Source organism: Phaethon aethereus (genome assembly GCF_964289735.1).
Source record: "Phaethon aethereus genome assembly, chromosome: 15".
Taxonomy (NCBI): Eukaryota; Metazoa; Chordata; class Aves; order Phaethontiformes; family Phaethontidae; genus Phaethon; species Phaethon aethereus.
Window position 1 is genome coordinate 1489021 of NC_138591.1, and position 20317 is coordinate 1509337.

General features: G+C 64.5%; 3 protein-coding genes across 4 annotated transcripts in view; 2 read left to right on the top strand and 1 right to left on the bottom strand.

The window, feature by feature from the left end:
• Positions 1 to 750: 750 nt before the first annotated feature.
• Positions 751 to 5294, bottom strand: MLST8 (MTOR associated protein, LST8 homolog; the record flags this gene model as incomplete). 2 transcript variants are annotated; one of them, XM_082006888.1, is made up of 8 exons in its annotated part: positions 751 to 869; positions 1381 to 1544; positions 1998 to 2122; positions 2325 to 2477; positions 4541 to 4616; positions 4718 to 4880; positions 4966 to 5014; positions 5166 to 5294. In XM_082006888.1, 8 exons carry the CDS (start codon positions 5292 to 5294, stop codon positions 751 to 753), a joined length of 978 nt encoding a protein of 325 aa, XP_081863014.1. The 2 variants fall into 2 exon arrangements, with proteins under 2 accessions (XP_081863014.1, XP_081863013.1); XM_082006887.1 differs by having other exon boundaries at positions 4966 to 5017.
• Positions 5295 to 9885: 4591 nt separating this feature from the next.
• On the top strand, positions 9886 to 13529 carry LOC309410354 (hexosaminidase D-like; the record flags this gene model as incomplete). The annotated part of the gene is made up of 13 exons (XM_082006736.1): positions 9886 to 9995; positions 10153 to 10381; positions 10532 to 10641; positions 10957 to 11044; positions 11130 to 11294; positions 11390 to 11573; positions 11780 to 11851; positions 11957 to 12161; positions 12256 to 12338; positions 12589 to 12667; positions 12895 to 12996; positions 13136 to 13225; positions 13346 to 13529. The coding sequence occupies exons 1-13, from the start codon at positions 9901 to 9903 to the stop codon at positions 13527 to 13529; spliced, it is 1686 nt and encodes a 561-aa protein (XP_081862862.1). The 5' UTR covers positions 9886 to 9900.
• Positions 13530 to 16381: 2852 nt separating this feature from the next.
• The window catches only part of CASKIN1 (CASK interacting protein 1), a gene marked incomplete at both ends in the record, with an annotated part of 30124 nt that continues 26188 nt past the window's right edge, over positions 16382 to 20317 (top strand). The window contains one exon of the mRNA XM_082006883.1: positions 16382 to 16475. Coding sequence (XP_081863009.1) covers positions 16382 to 16475 — 94 coding nt within the window. The remainder of the gene's footprint in view (positions 16476 to 20317) is intronic.

A 20317-nucleotide genomic window follows, 5' to 3' on the forward strand; every position in this document is an offset into this window, starting at 1 on the left:
TTTCAACAAGGAAGGTAACATCTACAATATCCCCCAAAAGTTTCCTGCTGATTTCATGCTGCAGATCAGGAGAGCTTAGAAAAATAACAGGACTCTGCTCAGCACTGTCGGTACAGACACTTTATTTGCAGCTGTGCTCCAGGGCTGTATCTTTTCCATAGGTATTAGGAGATCCAGGCCTAGAGGAATCATGTGGAGTAGCTAGTGTTTTATGGCTACCTGCCCTGTTCAACACAAGGTTATTAAATTTGGTGGGGGTGGTTGGCTTTATAGGAGTGCAGCTCTCCAAGTCAGTCTGTGAAAGACACTTCGAATAAAGGGATTGCAAAACAAGACAACAGCTGCCTTTCCTCTCTTTGCTCAACCTATGCCATCATTTAGGAAGGCAAATTATTTTTTTTTTCCACTTTGGAGTACAAGAACATTCACAAAGCTGTCAGCAGCCGATGTCACAGGGATTCCTCCAGCTGAACTGTACCCAGCTCCCCTCAGTGGGATCGTGCCTCCCTCTCCCATTCCCTTTTGTCCAAGCGGCCTCCCTTAGAGGCCACACACGTTTCGGTAATGATCTGCTCAGAGCTGAAACCTGGTTTCACCCCAGGCAGATGCAGCTGCTTCTCCCAGAGACCGAGCCTGCTCCATCAGCGGAGGGGATCATTACAGGTGCGTGTCTTGGGCTCCAGAGAGGGTGCTTGCTGCTGTAAGACAAGGGAGAAGAAGCAGAGGTCTCTTCCTTCCTACATGTGACCATTATCCCAACACGCTGTCGTTGAAAGCGAGGCAGACAACTGCTTTCTGGTGGCCGCTGTATTCCCTCTTGATTTCTCCTGTCTCCACACACCAGAGTCTGGCCAAGTTATCAGATGAAGCTGGAACAGAAAGTGAAGAGAGGAGTGGGCTATATTGCATTACCCTTTAAACTATTTTTATTATAGGAAAGACTTTCCTCTTTCTTTGCTCAATGCCATTATTAGGGCTTTGGATGACAGGCAAGAGAGCTATGCAGAGCAAGCAGCTTAGTGCATTTCTGTATTACATGAGGTTTTAATTATTTTGGAGCAAAGTTACTGTGGAAATTACATCATGTATGTTTTGAAGGGACTATCATGCTGCAAGTACTGCAAGCAGCATTGCTCCCAGGTGAAACAAACTGCACACATGGAGATCATCTCTCCAGTTCAAACAGATGCCCTACTGCAGCGCAGGCAAAATGCTTATGGGAGTTAGTAGACCGCATTGTGAGTGTGAGGCTGGGCGCTCTCCCCTCGCATACTGGCACCCCAGGGTTTGGCAATGTCCCAGCTAGAGAAGCTGCCAAGTCCTGTGCTAGTGCAGGGCCCTGCTGCTGGGGGCCAAGGGCAGAGCGCAGCAGTGCCTCACCTGTGACGATGTACTGGGAGTCCCCAGAGAACGCACAGTCCCACATCCAGCCCCGAGATGTCTCCCCTGGGTTATTGCTCTTAATGCTCAGCTCTGTCATCAGAGAGAAGTTTGAAGTCCTCCAGATCTTACACGTCTGATCTGCAGAACATGTAGCCAACAGCCTGCAAGGAAGAGACATGTGAGGGCAACCTTATTAGGTTAGGGGGGCCTCTCGTGGGCCCGGAACAGTAATGAACTGGAGACCTGCATTCATTGTAATTAGATTTCTTTACGCCTCTATCATCTGCTTTATGAAATTCAAGCTGAAGACTCAGCGAAGGAGCACAGCAAGCACACTGCTTTGCTCCTAGAGATCAGCAATTCGATCCCAGCTGTAAGACCCACTCATGGCTGCAAAGCTTGCTGAGATCAGGGAGCATGAGGCTGGGAAACCACTGCCAGCAACCCAGTGCCAACATGTCCTGTACCTCCTGTCCTGCTCCTCCCTGAAGGGGACTTGCAAGGCAATGTGGAGCCAGCCTCAGCCAACAGCTGGAGGCACAGCTGGCCTCTGCCTGCCCAGAAAGGACTGTCTGTTCCTGTCACAGGTAGGCGAGGGGCTGGCATGCACTCACGTGGAGTCGGGGCTGAACTTGCACTGAAGAGCGTAGCGGTTGTGCGCTGGGATCTTGGTCTTGGGGATCAGCTGGGTCACCTCCTCTCCGATGCCGCCCGTCAGGTTCCATACGTAGCAATTTCCCTGCAGCGAGATGGGGGGATCTGTGGCCAGGCTGGTGGTCACCCACCCAAAAGCAGCCCAGACGTTGCACATCGGACCACAGCATGGCAAAGCTGCAGGCATGGTCCATGCAACCCGTCTGCCTCTGCCCACGGGAGGCACAGCCCAGCAGCTGCTGGAGCACCATAAATCCCATCCCACGTTCAAGGCCGTTGGAGCTCACCGAGCTGTTGACAGCTGCCATATAACTGGCATCGGGGTCAATGTGAACTGAATTCACAGAAACTTCCGGCTCTGGAATCAGCTGCTCGTTGTGGTCTGTCTTCAAGTCCCAGATGTGAATGGCACCGCTCTGGTCACCCACAATTAGCTCTGCCTGCAAGAAAACAGCAGCCTCGTCCCTCTGAGGAGAACCCCGCAAGCCAATGCCCAGAGCATGCCCGTGTAGCACCACATGGAGCCTTGCTCTGGTTTTAAGCATCAGAGTCCTGTTCTGCCTAATTATTCCCAGCACGGGGCTGTTTCAGAGCTCCAGCAGCCTGCTGACCGCCCCGGTGTGCTGAGAGCAAGCAGAGTACTAATCTCACGTTACACTCTGCAAAAAGGCTGTTTACCTTTACGGAAGTGTTTGCTAATTTTATAAACCCCAGAGCAGAGAGCAGCTGCCCGATTGCCAGAGCCGTTGCACAGCTACAGCTCCAAACAACGTCCACAGAAGCCAAATGATTTTCAGCGCATCTGAGAAGAGGGCATAAAGATGCAAGCTGGCCAGTGAACAACTAAAGCACTCAAGAGTGTACAGATACCTGAAAACCACACGCCTAAATGGGTTTTTCTCTCTCTCCCCTTCTCAGGGGAAGGATGAGAGCCAGCTGAAGGGCAGGAGCTCTGGCTCCGATCCCATGCGCAGACTAGAAGACAATGCTGGCGGCTCTCCACTAAAACCAGGGCTTTTATCGACAGTCTTGCACTGTCCATAATTTTAGCAGAATCCCTAGAGGAGATCAGGTCATCAGGCGCAGCTAATCCTGTACCTGTGAACAACGGCTTGTCTCTGAGGAAGACAATCATCGCTTGATGTATTTAGCTGACTGCAGAGTGCAGAAGCATCTTCTGGATGCCTCAATGCTTAGCCCCCTCTTAGCAGCTGTAAGTGCAACTGCTAAAGCCATCAGGTGTGAGAAATCTCCCTTGGATAACTGGATCAGCATCACTGCAGCAGGGAATTGCAGAGTGATGAAGCTATCGGAGTAAATACTGCCACCTTTGGACTAATTAACTACTTTCTGCTCACAAAAAACCCCCAACACTTCTCCTGCAACTCAGCAGCATCTTGGTTAGTGATTATTTCATGTGTAAGATGTATGTACAACAATAATACTTGTTTTAACGTAATACATTCTCACAGTACCGGCAGCATTTGGGTAAAGTCTGGTCCAAATAACTGATCTCAAAACTGGTCTAAAATTTGGGACTTATAAAATTAAACCTTTGCAAAATGAAATGCAAAGGAACATTTCTGTTACTCAGCATTTTAAACGGGTTTGTACTGCCATGTCTGCAATCAAACCCTGCAGCACTGTGAATACAAAATGGGCCAGACGGGTTATTAACACTGCAATGATAGGTATTGATCTTCACTGCCGTCCCCTCTAATGCACCACGCTCCCTTCTAGCCCCATTTCCTGAGCCCCCACCATCCCTCTATTTCTCCACAGCTTCTGAACCGATTGGTGAATCTTGAGCCCTGAAAGTAACAGGGGCCATGGGCCCCAAGATGCTTTTTCTTGGCAGTGGTGCCACCCTCAAGCTTCCCAGGCCACCCCACACTGCCAGTTCCGCTCCCATCACATCCCCTTAGTTAGCAGAGAAGGCCCTAAAGGAGTGTCCCCTCCTACGAGGGGCTCAGCGCAGCTGCCGTGCTGCCTCTGCAACAGCCAGCAGGTGATTAGCACAAATGGACTGGCTGGCAAATGAGCTCAGCGGACAAAGCCCCTGGACTGTGGCATGGATGCCTGCCACAGGCACAACGTGAGCCTGCAGTACGCGCTTGCTCCCAGTGCCGCTGCTCGGGGAGGTTGGCTCCACCGCACAAAGCGGCACTGCCTTTCCCGGGGCAGATGGAAGGACTGCGCGTCTGTTGTGCCAGCTCCCGTGCCGCGTGGGCTGCGTTCCCACACCGACCCAAAGCTCCTGGCAGCAGCAGCTCGGCCAGGCAGTGGGCAGCTGGGCGGCCTGGGTGCGAGAAGCCAGATCCTGCTTGTCCAGCAATGCCCCCGAGAACTCACGGGTCTGTGCCACCAGGAAGGCCACCCTCCCCTGCCAGCCCCCAGATCTTTTGCTGTGTCTGCCAGTATAAAACTCCGCAGCCCCTCAGGTTCACCCAGAGGAGCCACGGCAAAGCATGAGCTGGGAAATCACGGAGGAGCCAATGCTCACCTGGTTGGGATGCAGGCAGACACAGTTAATAGGAGCGTTCACCTGGAAAATCCGCTGACACTGGAGGTTACGAGACCTGCAACAAAACGGTGAGGAACGAGCACATTTAAGGGTGTGCAGTCGGCTCCACCGCCTCTGGGGTGCTGCCTGAGGGGGAGGACCGCTGCCTCTGCCCACCTCAGGTCCCAGATCCTGGCCATGCAGTCCTCCCCGCCCGTGTACATCCATCGCCCGTCCTCGTGGAAGCCCACGGAGGTGATGTTCTTGCTCACACCATCATAGTTAATGACGGGGTTGGGGTTGTTGGAGTTGAGGTCGTACATGCGGATGTGCTGGTAGCCTGCAGCAACGACCGGGCAGGGGGTGACCAAGGTCCCCACGCCCGGCGTCGCCCGTGCCCGGGGCAGCGGGGCCGGCGGGCTCACCTGCGGCAGCGATCATGCTGCGGTCCGGCGTGATCTCCAGGGCATTCACCTGCTGCAGGCACCCGTTAAGGTCGGTAAGAGCCAACAGCAGCAGCCGGGACCCGACCGGTGAGAGCGGATACTCCCAAACGTGGGGCGTGACACCGAGCTAGCGGTGCCGGTGGGGGCGGCCCCGGGGCCGGGGCGGCGGTGAAGGATACGGAGTCCTGGTGCTGGACGGTGCGGGTGCAGATGCCGCTGTGCGCCTGCCAGAACCGCACCGTGTGGTCGTACCCGGCCGTGGCCAGGATAACAGGGTCGCTGCCCACCGTGCCCTGCGCGGCGTTCATGGTCCCGCCGCCGGGACCCGCTCAGGCCCCGTCGCGACCCGGATCCGGTCCCGGCCCACGCAACGCCGCCGCACCCCGCCCACGCCCGGCCCCGCGCTCACGCGTGGGCGCACGCCTGTGGCCCCGTGCGCTCGCGCCGCGACGCGGGGCAGCCCGTGCCTCGTCCCCGCCCCGCTCTTCCCCGGTACCGGCAGCCGCAGCCGGCGCACGGCGCAAGGCTCGCTCTGCGCATGCGCCAGGCACTCTGGGCTGCTAACTGCGCATGCGCCTGGCGCCCCGCCTTAGCGCGCAGCCGCGTCGTTCTCCGGGGGGCGCATGTGCAAGAGTGCGGCGGCGGGCGATACTACGTGCAGGGCGCGGGGGGGCTGAGGCGAGACCACGGGGCACGTGGCGGGGGGGGAACCTGTTCCCAGCGCAGCCGCCAGGGGGCGCAGCGCCGAGCGCGGCTGTGCAGCGCCGAGCACCGCGGGGGGGCCGAGCGCTGGGCACACACCGGGTACACACCGGGCACGGCCGGGCCCGCCGGGGCGCCGCGATGCGGTCCCAGGGCCGGGGCCACTTTTTGGGCCGGGGCCACCCCGGGGCAGTGCGGGCGGCAGCTCCGCGCTGTGCCGGTGTTCCCCGCCGTGCGGGTGTGGCACCGAGCTGTAAGGCACGGTCCCCGCCCTGCCAGTGCCGCCCCGCTGTGCACGGCGGGTGGCGGGAGCCAGAGCATCCCCCCTCCCTTGCAGCTCGGCCCCGCACCGCTCCGAACCGCCGCAGCGCCCGTGGCACCGGCACCGCCCGGGCCCTTTAAGAGCGGCGGCGGCCCGTGCCCGTGCCTGTGCTCGCTCCCGGCGGCGCCCGCGGCGGCCCCGTACCTGCCGGTAAGGGCCGGGGGAGCCGGGGATGCTCGGGGCCGCAGCGGGGATCGGAGGTGCGGGGATGCCCCGTGCTGCGGGGATGTCCGGGGGGATTCAGGGATGCCCGGTGCCACGGGGATGCCCAGCGGACCCGGAGGGTGCCGTGGGATGCGGGGGTGCCCGAGGGGTACCTGGGAGCGTAGGAGGGCGTGGGGTGCCCCGCCAGCGCAGTGGGGTGCGGCAGGGCCCCCCCGTGCCCAGGGGCTGTCCCAGCCCCCCGAGGGGGGACAGGGGCCGTCTCTGCCCCGGGGAGCAGCCCCCTCCTGTTGCCCCGCGGGGGGGTCCACAGCCTCCCCACGCAGGAGCCCCGGCCATGGGCTGCAGCAGCGTGGCCCCTGGCAAGGGGCAGCTCATCCCGTGGCGGGGGGACAGGGACGGCCTCTGCGGGACTGACCGAGGAAGAGTCTGGAATCGTGTGAGCGCGTGACCGTGCGTGTGAGCCTGCACACGAGTGTGCACGGTGCAGCGCCACTCCTCCCACGGCCGCACCGTCGTCCTGCGCAGCGACGGGAGCGAGGGTTTAGCATGGCAACGGCTGTGAACGCCAGAGCGGGGCGTTGGGCAACCGGATGGCACCCAAAGCCTTCGGTGCCGGCCTGCGGGCTGCGGTGGGTCCCCGCCACCCCGGGGGCACCTGGCTGTGTCCTCCCCACAGCCCCGCTCTCTCCAGGCTCAGGTTTGGGTTTGCTTTCATTCTCCTCTCCACTGGGCTCGGGAAGGTAAGCAGGGAGCTGGGCTGGTTTTGGGGATCTGGGAGCAAAACCCACGTGGGCTGTGTGGAGGCAGGGAGGGGGGCGAGTGTCCAGCCCCCTCGTTGCCCCACAGCTGCTGAGAGCGTTGAGCCAGGCTGTCCGGTTGCGAGGAGCTGCGGGCTCTTCCCAGCCTCCCCGGGGACCGTGCCAGCGCCGTCCCCCGAGGGTTGGCAGAGGAAGGTGTCACGTTAATAAATATAGCAGGCGCTAGTGGCGCGATGCTGGGTTAGAGGGGTGACATCAATCAGCTGAGCCCTCGCTGCGAGGGGATTTCCCATCGGCACAGGGGCACAGAGTCGTGGCCGCGCCCCGTCACCCCTTGGTGCTGCACCCCACCACCGGCGTGTGCCTGTCCCGCCTGCCCTCACCTGGGCTGTGCCAGGGAGGCTGAAATCCTGGAAACCCATTTTCTATTTAAATAAGATAACATATATTAAAAAAAACAAATCTTGGCGAGCTGACAGCATCTGTCTAAATATTTATCCCTGTTCCGATCAGACGCTGGGTTCCCATGACAGCGTGATTAGCACTTTGCATACTTATGGCCTTCCCGGGTGCTGGGCTTCCCGTGCCCACCTGCCCCATGCCCAGGGGCCCACTAAGCCCCCCGCCACGTCCCCCTGCAGCTTCCCGCACACCCAGCAGAGATGAGCCCCAGGCTGGCAGCCGTCCCCAGCCTGGCACATCCCTGCTGGGCTGTGCTGACGCTGCCAGGAGCATCCAGGGCCGGGCAGGATGGAAACGCAGTGGGGACAGGCAGGGCAGGGAGCGGGTGCTGCATTTGTCCCCTGCGGCACAAGAGGTGCAGCGTCAAGCACCTTGTCCATGCAGGGACATGAGTGTGGGGGCCAGCGTGGGCACGACCTGCCCCGAAAATAGGCTCCTGCCCCGCGGGTACCAGGCAATGGGGATGCAACGTGACCTTGGGGCCTGGTGCTCTGGGGACAGCGTGTCCTGCGCTGGCTCTGCAGGACATGCCAGGCGTCCCGGCCGCCGCGCCCTGCCTGTGCCCCATGGCAGCATGCGGGAGGAGCGTGTCGGGGAGGATTAGGGCTGTGTCTAGAAAAAGGGCTAATTCGGAGCCGGAGGCGCGGGGCAGCTCAGCGCGGCTCTCCCCCGGTGCCACTGCTCTGGCAACGCAAACAAAACCCTCACGATCAGCTGAGCCGCTTGCGTGCCGGCAGCAGCCAAAATCTGCTTTTCAGTTCCTACAGCTGGCAACGCTGAATTTAACCCTAAACTTCGGCGCGTTTGAGTGACAACTCACCGAAAGGGCTGGTGGCAGCTGCCCTGGCGCTCGCAGGGGCTGCTGGGCTGGGGGGCTGCGGGTGTTGATGCGCTGCCCCAGCCCTGCCCCGCTGCACAGGCCAGAGCTGGCAAAAAAGGAGAAAAAAGGGCAGCAGTGATGCTAGTGCTTCTCGTGTGCAGCTTCCAGGATTCATGCTGCCTCCTGCCTGTTGTGCCGTGGGGGACGTGGGAGACATGCTGCCCACAGCAGGGTGGCTCTGGGCTCCCGAGTGGGTGGCAGCAGGTGTCACGGCAGGTCCCTTGTCACTTGGGAGCAGTGCTGAGGGCGAGGAGGAGTCCTGAGGGGACTGCAGGAGTGGGGGACATGGGGGTGCACTTGGTGTTCCCCTCCCCGCAGTGCTTTCCCAGGGGGGCATGCTGGGGCTGCAGAGACCGGTGGCTCCCCGGGGCTCGCGGGAGCCCCCCCTGGTTACGGTGATGCCCCCAGTCACGGTGGTGCCCCCGGTGCTGTGCTTGCCGGGGTCTGGCCTGGCTGAGCATCTTCTGCTGCAGCCGCGGTGGGTCTCGGTGTTGGGGCTGGTCACGTGCCCGTGGGCACAAATCTCTGCACAGTCCCTTGAGCTGTGGCCGTGGGGGGGCTGGGGAAGGGGTGCCTGCCACCTCCTGCCCTCCGGAGACTGCCTCTGGTTTGGGCTCACTTTCATCTAAATTGGTAGATCCTCATCTCGGGAGCTCTCAAAATTGGTTTAGGGAAAAAAAGACTTCACATGAATTTTATTTGTCTTAATGGTGACAACAATTTGACATGAGCTCGTCCCTGCACCCCACGTGGCCTGTCCTACGTGTCCCATGAAAGATCCAGACCAGCCTCGCCCCACACGGCGGGGTGCGGTGTCTCGCAGCCCGCGGCCGCGGCAGCACAGGCCATGCCGCCCTCGTCCCCCTCACTCTACGTGGGCGAAGCAGCAGCTCCTCTCACCAGGCTCAGATCCCCGGCGGCCGGACCCTGCTGGGCTCCTGCCCCGCTCCGATGTTGTTTCCTGGTGGGCGAAGCAACACGTGCCCCTTCCCCTCCGTGGTGCCGGATGGGACTCGCCTCCCCGGGCAGATGCTGCGGGCTGCGCTTGGCGAGCGTGTGCCCGTCCCTGCGAGTGCCGGGGGGTCCGAGCTGCCACCGTCACCCCAGCGGTGCCTGTGGCCGTGCCGATGCCCACCGCTGGAGCCATCCAGTGCCAGCATGTGCCCGGGCAGTCCCCAATCCCTTCTCCATCCGCAGCGGTGTTGCCTGCCATCCGTGGCCAGGCCCGGCTGCACCGTGCCCGCCCCGTGATGCCACCCCACCCAGTTGCCCCGTGACACAGCCCTCATCTCGGAGGTGACACGGCAGCTCGAGGGGATCCCCCGGCGGGGACCTGCCCTGCAGCCACTGCCCTGTTTGCTCCTGCGCTGGCAGAGCCCAAGGAGGCTGCGCCCTTGCAAAGGCAGGTCTGGCCGCCAGCCCCGCTGCTGGGGCACATGAGGTAGGAGGGACACAGGGTACCTCTGCACATGTCCCCTCCTGGGACCAGGGTGGCGGGAGGGGTCTCCCCCATCTCCCCTTTCTCCCTGAGCAGGGCACGGTTTGTGGGGCCATGCGGGGTCGCCTGTGCTCGGGGTCCCTCAGGTGCTGCCGCGTGGTCGCACCCCCGTGTGTGCCCCGCAGAGATGGCCTTCCAGCGGAGCCACAGGCTGAACCTGCTGCGCCTCGTCGTGCTGCTCCTCGTGGCCTTGGCCGGCATCAAGTTCCTCTTCCGCGACAGGTGAGGTGACAGCGGGACCCCAGGTGTGGGTGGGGGCCCCAGCGGGGTCGGGGTCTGCGAGGAGCCCTTGGGTTGTGCCCGCACGGGGGCCTGGTGCTGGGGGGCTGCTGTTGCCCCTGTGCCCCGCAGGACCCCAACCCTGCTTCGCTCCCTGCAGCTTTACGCTGGAGCTGCGCAAGCACGTCAGCAAGGACAGCGTGTTCTGGGCGGACACGGGTGACACCAGCCAGGACGCTGGCCAGGCTCTGGAGCTCCCTGCGGCAAAGATAATGGCCCTGAGGCAAGAGCCTGGGCAGCAGGTCCCCAGGGATGTCGGTGCCACCGAGATGAGGCTGGTCCACCTGGACCTCAAGGGAGCTGCACCCAGGGTCTCCTACCTGGAGCAGGTGAGGATGCCCGGGGACCGGCGGGAGGTGCCGGGGAGGGCCGCGCCGCGGGGGCAGAGGCAGAGCAAGGCTCAACTTGCCGGCTGTCCCCGCCAGCCCGCCGGGACTGTGCCGGCCCCAGCGGCTGAGCCCACCCTGCCTGCCCTGCAGGTGTTTCCCCTCCTGTCCCAGCTGGGAGCCAACGGCATCCTCATCGAGTACGAGGACATGTTCCCCTTCAAGGGGGAGCTGGAAATCCTCAAGTCCCCGTACGCTTACAGGTGAGCCGGGGCTGTGTGCTCAGCCGGCCGGGGGCTGCTGACTCGGTGCGGCCCTGGCAGGTCCTGGTGCACCAGGGGCTGGCTGTGACCCGCCTGGACCCGTGCCCGCGATAACCTTGGTCAGAGTGCCGGGCTGTGCCGCTGGCAGACCAGCTTCCTGCCTCGCCGGGTCAATATTTGCGTCCCCATAGTAAAGTCCACACAGGTGTGGGGCGGCTGGGGCTACACAGGTGGGGTGCCGGAGGAGGAGAGAGTGCCCTGACGCCCTGCCCTCTGCCCCGGCACCCCCCGGTGAGCCTGTCGCTGCCCTCCCAGTGAGGAGGACGTGGAGCGGATCCAGCAGCTGGCAGAGCTCCACAAGCTGGAGGTGGTTCCCCTGGTGCAGACCTTTGGGCACGTGGAGGTAGGGGGTCCCGGTCCCGCTCCTCATCCCGTGTCCCTTTGGCCCATGGCCTGGAGACCCCGCCTTGACGGCTCCTCCCGCGCAGTTCATCCTCAAGCACGAGAAGTACCAGCACCTGCGGGAGGTCGAGCGCTTCCCCAACAGCTTCAACCCCCACGTCCCCGACACCCTGGCCCTGCTCAAGAGCATCTTGTCGCAGGTGATCGAGAAGCACAGGCGCTCCAGCTGGATCCATATCGGGGCGGACGAGGTGGGCAATGGGCCATGCAGGGACCCCAGCCCTCGCCCCGGGTGCCAGATGTGCTCCCAGGGGTGCTGAGCATCTTCCTCCCTCCCCAAATCCAGGTCTTCCATCTTGGGGAGGGGATGGACTCCAAGAACTGGATGAGCCACAACAAGGGCGACACGGGGATCATGTACCTGAAGCACATCAAGGAGGTGCTGGGCTTCATCGCCACGCAGTACTGGGGGCTGCGGGCGCTCATGTGGGATGACATGCTGAGGAAGATCAGCGTGGGAGCCCTGAGGGGTGAGAAGATGGGGACGGCAGCAGTGGCACCCGGTCTCAGCCGCGCCCATTCGCGTGGCCGCCGTGGCAGGCGTCGTGCCCAGTGCCCAGCAGGAGCCCGTGCCTGGCCCTGTGGGGACACACGTCTCAGGGGAGCATGAGGAGCCCCAGGCATCCTCCTGCCGCTGGCAGCGGTGCCCACGTCCCCACCCTTGCTCCCTCCGCAGAGTCCGGGATAGCAAAGCACGTCTCGCCCATGGTGTGGTTCTATGCGCCCGACTTCGAGGCTGAGCAGATTGGTAAGGTGGTGTGCTGGGCTCCCAGGGCGGGGGGGGACACACCCCCACCCACACTCCCAGCCCCCGGGGACAATGGCATGGTGGCTCACGCCTGTCCCGCTGCAGGGCCATTCCTTGCCAAGTATGCGGAGAGTGGCTTCGAGGCCGTGTGGTTCGCCAGCGCCTTCAAGGGCACCACAGGACCGGCACAGACCTGGCCCCCCCTCAGCTACCACCTGAAAAACCACCTGAGCTGGCTGAAGGTGATGCAGGTCCTGCCTCTGCTGGCCCCGCTGCGCTTGCAGGGCATCGTCCTCACCGGCTGGCAGAGGTGAGGGGCGGCGGGACCCCCGTCCTCCCCGGCGCCCATGCTGCCCGCTGCCGGCGGCGCTGGAGACAATGGCACGGCTGGCCCCGCTCTGCAGGTACGATCACTACTCAGTGCTCTGCGAGCTGCTGCCTGTCGGCATCCCCTCCCTGGCCGTCTGCCTGCAGACCCTGGTGAACGGTGAGCCCCCCACCCTGCTGCCAGCACTGTCCCAGCTCTTGTCCCCTGTATCCCCACGCCGCGGGCAGTCGCTGCCTGCGAGACCCCATCCTGCAGGCAGGGCAGGATGCTGGATACCAAAGGATACAGGGTGGGAGGCAGGGGAAGGAGACCTTCAGGTCCCCCAGTTTTGGGGGCACAGCAAAGCCAGGGGCAAGTGCCTGATGGTGGGTGGCCTGGGCCCCTCTACCCCTCTCCTCGCCCTCCCCAGGGGGCTTCATGGAAGAGACGAAGAGGAAGGTCCTGGACGTGCTGGGCTTCCAGAGCATGCAGCTGGAGCAGAGCACATGGTGTGTGGCACAGCCCAGCCATGGCGCGGGGCAGCCGTGGCACTGCCACCCCAGTTGCGTCAGAATGGATGCGCTGGCAGGGAAGGGGGGGTTGGTGACCCAAGTGCCCCAGTCTCTGACCTGCCTGGGGTGAGGGCAGGTGCCCTCCAGCCGGGCAGGGTGCTGGGGTTCACCCAGTCCAGAGCCCCAGTGTGGCTGGGGTCTCACCTCCTCGTCCCTTTCCCCAGCGAGGGCAGGGGAACGTTCCCCGGCGCAGAGATCTACCACATGGTCGAGCAGGTGAATGGCCACCTGAAGGAGAGCATCCTTAAAGCCCTGGAGGAGGAGAGGTAACGGGCAGCGGGGTTGGCCGGGCATAGCCATGGGGCTGGAGCACAGGAGTTTTTGCAGGGGTGGGGACCTGCCTGGCATGCAGCTCCCCATCCCCGTGTGGCCCCTGTGCCCCCCACTCCCCTCATGCCTCCCCAGCGCCATCAAGGGCTGGTTCAGCCCCTATCACCGGAAGCACCAGTTTGGCAACCCCCGCAACATGGAGAGCTTCGGCAGCAAGGTGCTGAAGTACGTGGTGCTGGGGGCCCAGAGCCCCCCGGGTGCCTGCCTGGGGCTGGGAGGGGTCCCGGGCTCGGCTCTGAGTCTCTTGCAGAAGGGAACTGGAGCCCCCATTCTCCCTTCTGCCAGACTTCACGAGGAATGGGAGAGCTTTGTCCGCGACCTGCGTGCGCACCTGGAGAGGGTCTACTTCCCCGACACGGTGGAGGAGTGGATGGAGGAGAACGTCAACCCCTACCTGGACCAGCTGCGGGACCTGGTGCGGGACTACCGGGCCATCATCCGCCTCAATGCCAGGCCCAAGGCGATGTAGGGGCCATGGTCCCCCCGGCTCCTGCTGCCCCCCTAGGGTGGGCTTCGGGGGCCGCGGTCGCATGGCTGTGTGCTGGCAGCTGCCTCGCTGCCGTTGGTTTGTACTGTACAGAGAGCTCCTGCACATCCCACTTCCGCAATAAAGTATTTTCGTAGATGCTGCTGGGTGCTGGAGGGGGCTGCGGCTCTGCCCCCCGGTGCAGGTGAGGGGGAGCTAGGACGGGCGCGGGGGGCTGAGGTCTGCCCTGCAGATAGCTCCTGGGCCCCTCGCTCCTGCTCTGCTGTGGCCAGAGGGTCTGGAGCCGCATGGCAGAGCCATGACGAGGGCAGGGAAGGGGCAGCCGATGCCCCGCGGTGCTGCTGGGCCCCCAGGGACGCCCGTGTGCCCTGTGCTGGCCTCGAGGATGGGATGCAGCTCGGTGTGGGTGCTGGGTGCTGCATACCACTGGGTGAGGGCTGGCACCCAGGCTCGGGCAGTGCCCGAGGCGGGTGTGTGGGGGCCCTGCGAGGCCCCCTTCAGCCCCCTCCCCAACCCCATGGCCACTTTCAGCAGCAGCCGCCACTGCCAGCCCCTGCTGGCTGGGTGGGGGGTGAGCGCGGCACTGGCTTCCTGCACCGCGCCGAGCCGTCCTCCAAACACTGCTTTCATCTCTTCCTTCCTCTCCTTTAATCCAGCACCTGGGGCCCCGCACGCTCCCAGGCCCATCCTGCCTCCCGCGCCTGGGCAGGGGCCTCCACCACGCTTCTCGCCTGCGGCCATTGGAAAGGCAGCCGTGGGGGGGGGACGCGGGGGCACCCCTGCCCGGGGCGAGCCCTCCCGCTGCCAGTGGTGCCTCCGGCTCCTGCAAGCAAGAGTTTCCACGTGCCTGCTCCTCCACGGTGCCCGTCCCTGCAGCGGGGGGAGGCGAAGTCAAACCCCTGGGCCCACGGCTCTCCCCTTTCAGGGTGCCGGTTTCGGCTCGGCACGCGCCGAGCAGCGGCACAGACATTTCGCTGCACATTTTTCTGCTCTACAAAGACCAACCCGCCTTGGCAAGAGCCCGGAGGGAGCCGCAGCAACGCGAGGCGGTTTTTGCAAAAGCCTGGCTCAGCCAGGGAAGGAGGGATGGCAGCTGAGCACCCCGCTCAGCCCCACACAGCCCTGCTGCCCTGTGTCCTGGCTTGGTCACAAAAGTCCCAGTGCCCGGCGAGGCCATCGGGGCAGGGGCTGCCCCATCCCGTGTCTCTGCTGGGTCCGCCGGGTGCTGGCGCTGGGTGCGATAGCCCGGCAGGAGGGAGCTGTGGGACACAAAGGGACCGTTGTTGAGGAGCTTCATTTGTTATCAAGTGTTGGCAGATGTGAGGGAAGCCCCCAACCTGCCTGGGCCCCCGGTGCGTGCAGGGCCCCAGCCCCCAGCCCAGGGAGACCCGCAGCAGCGCAGGCCCCCCATGCAGCCGCACACTGCCAGGCTGCGGGATTAGAGGGCAGATTAGACGGCGTTTTGCGCTGGCAACCGAAATGTCCTGGATTGTAAAGTGGGGGTGGGGAGAGGAGACCGACCCCGCCGCCCCTGAGGGGGGTCAGCCTGGAGCTGGGGATGCAGAGGGAGCTGGGGGCTGCAGAGGGGCATCCTTGGGCTCCAGTTCAGGGGGCATGGGCCAGCATGGGGTGGGTGGGGGGCATCAGAGAGGAGCTTGGTTCATGTTTGTCTAGGGTGCGCTTAGCTCCCTCCATCTTTGCCACAGGCACTCACCCGGGTCTGCAGCTGCCTGTCCCCACGCACTGCACCCAGCGGTGCGCTGCAGCTGCCTGCCCCGGTGCAGCTGCCTGCCTCACTGCCCTGCAGTGACCAGCCCTCTGCACCAACGTGTCCCAAGGTTGGTTTGCTGGAGCCAGGACCTCCGCAAGGCTTTTGGCCAGTAACTTGCCTGGGAGAGCAGAACTTTTGGTGTGATTTTGTGCGGGTGATGGCCGCGCTCTGCACGGACTGGGCACCATCAGCACATTAATGCCTTGTTCAACGCTGGCCCCATTTCCCATCTGGTTCGTCAGCATCCTCAGCCCTCAGCGCAGCCAGGCACCCTCCACACCTTTAGCGTCTCAGTCATTTAAGCCATAAAAAAGTGGAAGGGGATGAATGTCACTGGCCATCGTGGCTACAAAAGTGGGAAACTTGGCAAGTAATAAGGGCTTTATTTAAAGAAATTGAAAAGCTGGTCCAGCCTGCTTCCCATTCTGGTGGCCAGGTACTGCAACAGCCAGGCAGAGTGGTGGGACGGGAACCAGCGAAGGGCACCCTGGAGCGGGGCTGGGGAGCACAGGGTGCCCCGGGGGGGCGGGTGTCTGCTGGGCCCGCCAGCTCCCGGCTGCGGCCCCCAGCCAGCCCCCAGCCACGGCTCCTCTCGGGCGGGTGGCACTGCTGCCCCCGGGGTCCTCCCCGAGGAAGAGAAGACCCCGAGCAGCCTTCCTCCCCGCTCTCCCCTCCGGCTGCCGCTGAGACCTGCCAGCTCATTACACGCCACGGCTGCGCGGCTGCTCCCGCCGGGGCGTCCGCCGGGCCCCGGCACCTTCCTCCGCGCCGGGGAGGGGGATCCCCGTGCCCCGCCCGCAGACACCGGGGCGGCCCCCGCCCCCGCCCGCTCCTCCTCCTCCTCCCCGCGCGCTGCCGGTGCGCCCCCTCCTCCCGGAACTCCCCCCCCCGCCGCGCTCCCGGTGCGGCCCCCCCGCCCCGCCGCGCCCCGCCCCGCCCCGGGCGCCCGCCGCCGCCGCCGCCGCCTCCGGAGCGGGCTGGGCGGGGGGGCCCCAGCGGAGCCGAGCCGCGGAGGATGCTCGGGCCGTGAGCCCGCAGCCGGCAGCCCCGGCGCCGCGGAGCCATGGGCAAGGACCAGGAGCTGGTGCAGGCGGTGAAGGCGGAGGACGTCGCGGCCGTGCAGAAGCTGCTGCAGAGGCCCAAGCCCGGCAAAGCCAGTGAGAGCCGCGGCGGCAGGGCCGGGCCGGGCCGGGGGCGCCGCGGGGCGGGGGGGGCGGCACGACAGCGGCATCGCAGCAGCGGGCGCGGCGGCTCGGGGGCGCGGGGCCCGGCCGGGATGCCGCCCTGCCCGGCCCCGCAGCATCCCCGGCCCTTCCCGGGCGCGGGCGGGGGCCGCAGACGTGCCGGAGACCCCCGGCGGCGCCCGGCGCGGGGCCCAGCCCGGCGGGGGGAAGGGAGGGCCGGGCTGGTGGCGGCGGAGCATCCCCGGGCGCTGCGCGGGGGCTCGGCGCTGCACAGGGTCGCCCCGCCGGTCCCGGTGCAAGCGGCCGGGCGCCGGCCGAGCTGCCCTTGCCCGGCGCCCCGGAGCAGCTCCCGGGGAGCCGGGCCGGGCCAGTGCACCCGGGGGGCTTGGCCGGGGCGCGGGCGGGGGGCCGCGGCCGGGCAGGCAGGGCAGCGCTGGGGGCATCTGCGTGTGCGTGAGTGTGCGTGGAGCGTTGTGTGCGTGTGTGCCCGGAGCTGCCGGTGCTTGCACACGTTTGCGTGTGCCTGCGTGTGTGTCCCTGTGCGCGTGTACGTGCGTGCCGGGTGTGCATGTGTGTCTGTGTTTGGGTGCGTGTCTGTGTTTGTGTATCGGTGTGTACCCTTGGCATATGCGTGTCTGGATGTGGCTGTGTCGGTGCTTCTCCGTGTGGGGGTGTTTGGATGTAGCTCCGCGGGTATCTCCCTGCGCGCGTCCCTGCGGCTGGGTTTGCACGTCTGCGTGTGTGCACCCGCGTGTGCGTGTCCAGGCGTAAGGCTGCGGGGCTGGATGTGTGTCTGTACCTGTGTATCTGTGTGTCTGCATGTGTGTAGCTCCATGAGTATCTGCTCTCTGTAGCTGTAACTGCTCTGTTGAGGCGTTCCACCCGGGACTGAATTATTCATGGTGCTGATGCAGCTGCAGGTTTCAGGCCTGGTGCGTGGGGCTGACCCGCGGGGCCAGGGACTGTCCCTGGGCACAGTGCTTGGGGAGCACTCGCGTGCCATCGGGTCACTGGGCACACAGCCCCTTCGCCGCCGCACCCCGCGTCTCTCCCTCTGGGGCTCAGAGCTCCCAAAACGTGGGCACCCCCGTGTCCCTGGAGCCGTCCAGGGCCAGTGCAGTGTCCCCCATCCTTGGCTGTGCAGGGGTGTTCCTGGCCGAGCAGGGCCAGCGTGGTGCCCCCCGTGTCCTGGTACTGAGCAGGGCTGGCATGGCATCCCTCATGTCCCCGCTGGTGTGCAGCACTGGCGTGGCATCTACCATGTCCCCGGTGCTGCACAGGGCTGGCGTGTGGTCCCTTGTGCTGTGCAGGGCTGGTGTGGTGTCCCTCGTGTCCTGGTGCCGTGCAGGACCAGCCTGATGTCCCTTGTGTCCCCAGTGCCATCGTTGTCGCTGCCAAGGGACTGTGTAGGAGAGAAGAGGCTCCAGCTCAGAGTCCCCTTCATCCCAACCCACTCCAGGTGCTGCCGCTTCCGTGGCCTCTTGGAGCGACGTGCGGGGACGGGGATGACGCCTGGCCTGCGCCCAGCGCTATCGCCCCCACACCCCTCTCCAATCCCCGCCGGCCTGGGCGCACAGCTGGTGTTGCTGTGGCAACGGCCAGCGGTGCCGGAGTGCCACCACCTCCTCCCGCATCCCTCTCCTTCCCAGCCCTGCTCTGCTGCATCTCCCTCCCCGGCCGCTCTCCCGCTGCAGAGCCCTCCGGCTGCAGGCACTGCCGGGCAGGATGGCCACAGGGGCCGGCGGTGCTCCCCGTGCCGAGCTCGCAGGCGAGGGACAAGAGACAGCCAGCAAGGCCGAACCCGGTCAGACTGGCATTGGGGAGATTCCCGCTGCGGGCCTGGACGCTTGCCCTGTGCCCTGGCTGGGATGCACGTCTCCAGCCCTGGTGCTGGTGCTGGTCTGCGCTGGTGCAGTTTCCCCACGGGACCCGACTCTCCTGCCCGGCAGCGGGGCCGTGTGCCCGGCGGCGGGGGCCGTGCTCCCGCCCTGCGGTAGCACGAGCACCTCTGGCCGCGGCAGCAGGGCTGGAGGAGCGGTACATGGCACGGGGTGGGAGAGCGCCGAGCAGGGGCTGTCCCCATGCCGCCACGTCCCCCGTCCCCTCTGCATGCCGGTCCCACTCATGCCTCCGGTGCTCCCCATGCTGCGCGGCACCAGGAAGATTTGTAACTTAGCTCTGTTATCTGGATAATATCCTATTCATGTGGGGTTTAATAAATGAGATTTTAGAAATCCCTGCGTGAATTAACACGGGTTGCTATGGCGACATGGGGCCCGATTTAGCGTGTGGAGTACGAGTTTGTGGGGCCCGGGCCGGCCGCAGCGCACACCGCGCTCGCTTCCCGGGCATCCATAATTGATGAGGTTGTCTGAAAGTTACGCAAATCAGATGCAGGGATTTGGCAGCAAACTGTTTCCCTCCCTGTCCCCTCCTCCCTGGTGCTACCTCGAAGAATTGGAGTGACTTGGCGTTTTCCCCTCGGCTCGGGCACCGTGGGATGGGACGGGGCCACGGGGCATCCCCAGTGGGGTCCGTGCCCGCTGCACCGTCCCCGTTCAGGGCATCCGAGTCTTTGGGCAGCAGGAGACGGGGCTGCGCTGTGCCGTGCAAGGGAACCCGCAGTTCCTTGGCTGTGGTGTGTTGGAGCGAGCGGGCTCCTTCCCTGCGAGGCCGGTGCCACTGGCGGCTCGTCCGCTTTGGAAGCAGCTTCTTGTGTGGCACCCACCAGTGCGGCGAGAGGGACCTGGAGCCAAGGGCTGGGCCCTTCTGCCCCGGCTTCTCCTCTTGCCGGGCTGGGGGCCTTTGCAAAGCACTTCCACGCGCGGTGGCTTTGTGCGGCAAAAGGAGACATCCTGGCATGTGGCCCCATGGTGCCAGGCCAAGCACCCAGCGTGGCTGGGGCCGGCTGCCGCCCGGCTGTGCAGGTAGGAGTTGGGGCTGTGTCCCGTGGGACTGTGGTGTTGCCCGCCCCGTGCCTGGCTCCCGGTGCCATCCTTGTCCCCCAGGCTGCCGTCGGGGCTCGTGTCCTCGTGTGCTACTGGAGCTCTGGGTATCTCGCTCCAGGACGCCCGGGGCTGCGTGAGCCACGCTGCCTGGTGGGGCTCGGGAGCTGGGGCACGGGGCCCCACACCCCCTGCACCCCGCGATGCTGGGGTAACCCAGCCCCGCCTGGCCCCGCTGCCCAGGGCTGTGGGTGCCGAGGTGCGGGCAGCTCTCGGGATGCTCCTGCCCCGGGCGGGAGAGCCCTGTTCTCGTGTTGCCGGTGCTCCGGGATGTGGGGGCAGCGGGAGCAGGAGGCAGACCCCTTGGGAACATGGGCTCCATGGGCAGGGCCTCGCCGGCTGCCTCCTGCCCTCCTGCGCTGCGGCCAGTTAATTCTGGGTTTTTTTGCCTGCATTTGATTGCATTAATAATCTCCTCTGATAACAGTATTTAATAAAACCAGGCTAATATGGCGCAGTTAGGAAATGTCTTTGACATTTTACAATTCAATTTCCATGCAGTAAAAGGCAGGGCAGCTGCAAATCCAATTGTGGTGCAGTGCCCAGGGCGCGCGTGGCCAGCAGCCGCCGGAGCTGCCCGGTTCCTCCCGGCCCTCTGGTAACGCAGGAAACTTTCCCAGGCGGCAGCCGTCCCTAATGGCTGGGGCAGCCCCCTCCTCGCTGCAGGGGAAGCCCGGGCAGCGGGGAGCAGACGGTGCTCACCGGGATGCCAGAGCCCCTGGGTGCTACCGGCCTCTGGAGCCATCGGTGCCAGGGAGGACGGCTGGAGCGGGAGGAAGGGGCCGGATCCTGTGGCAGTTGGCCAAGCTG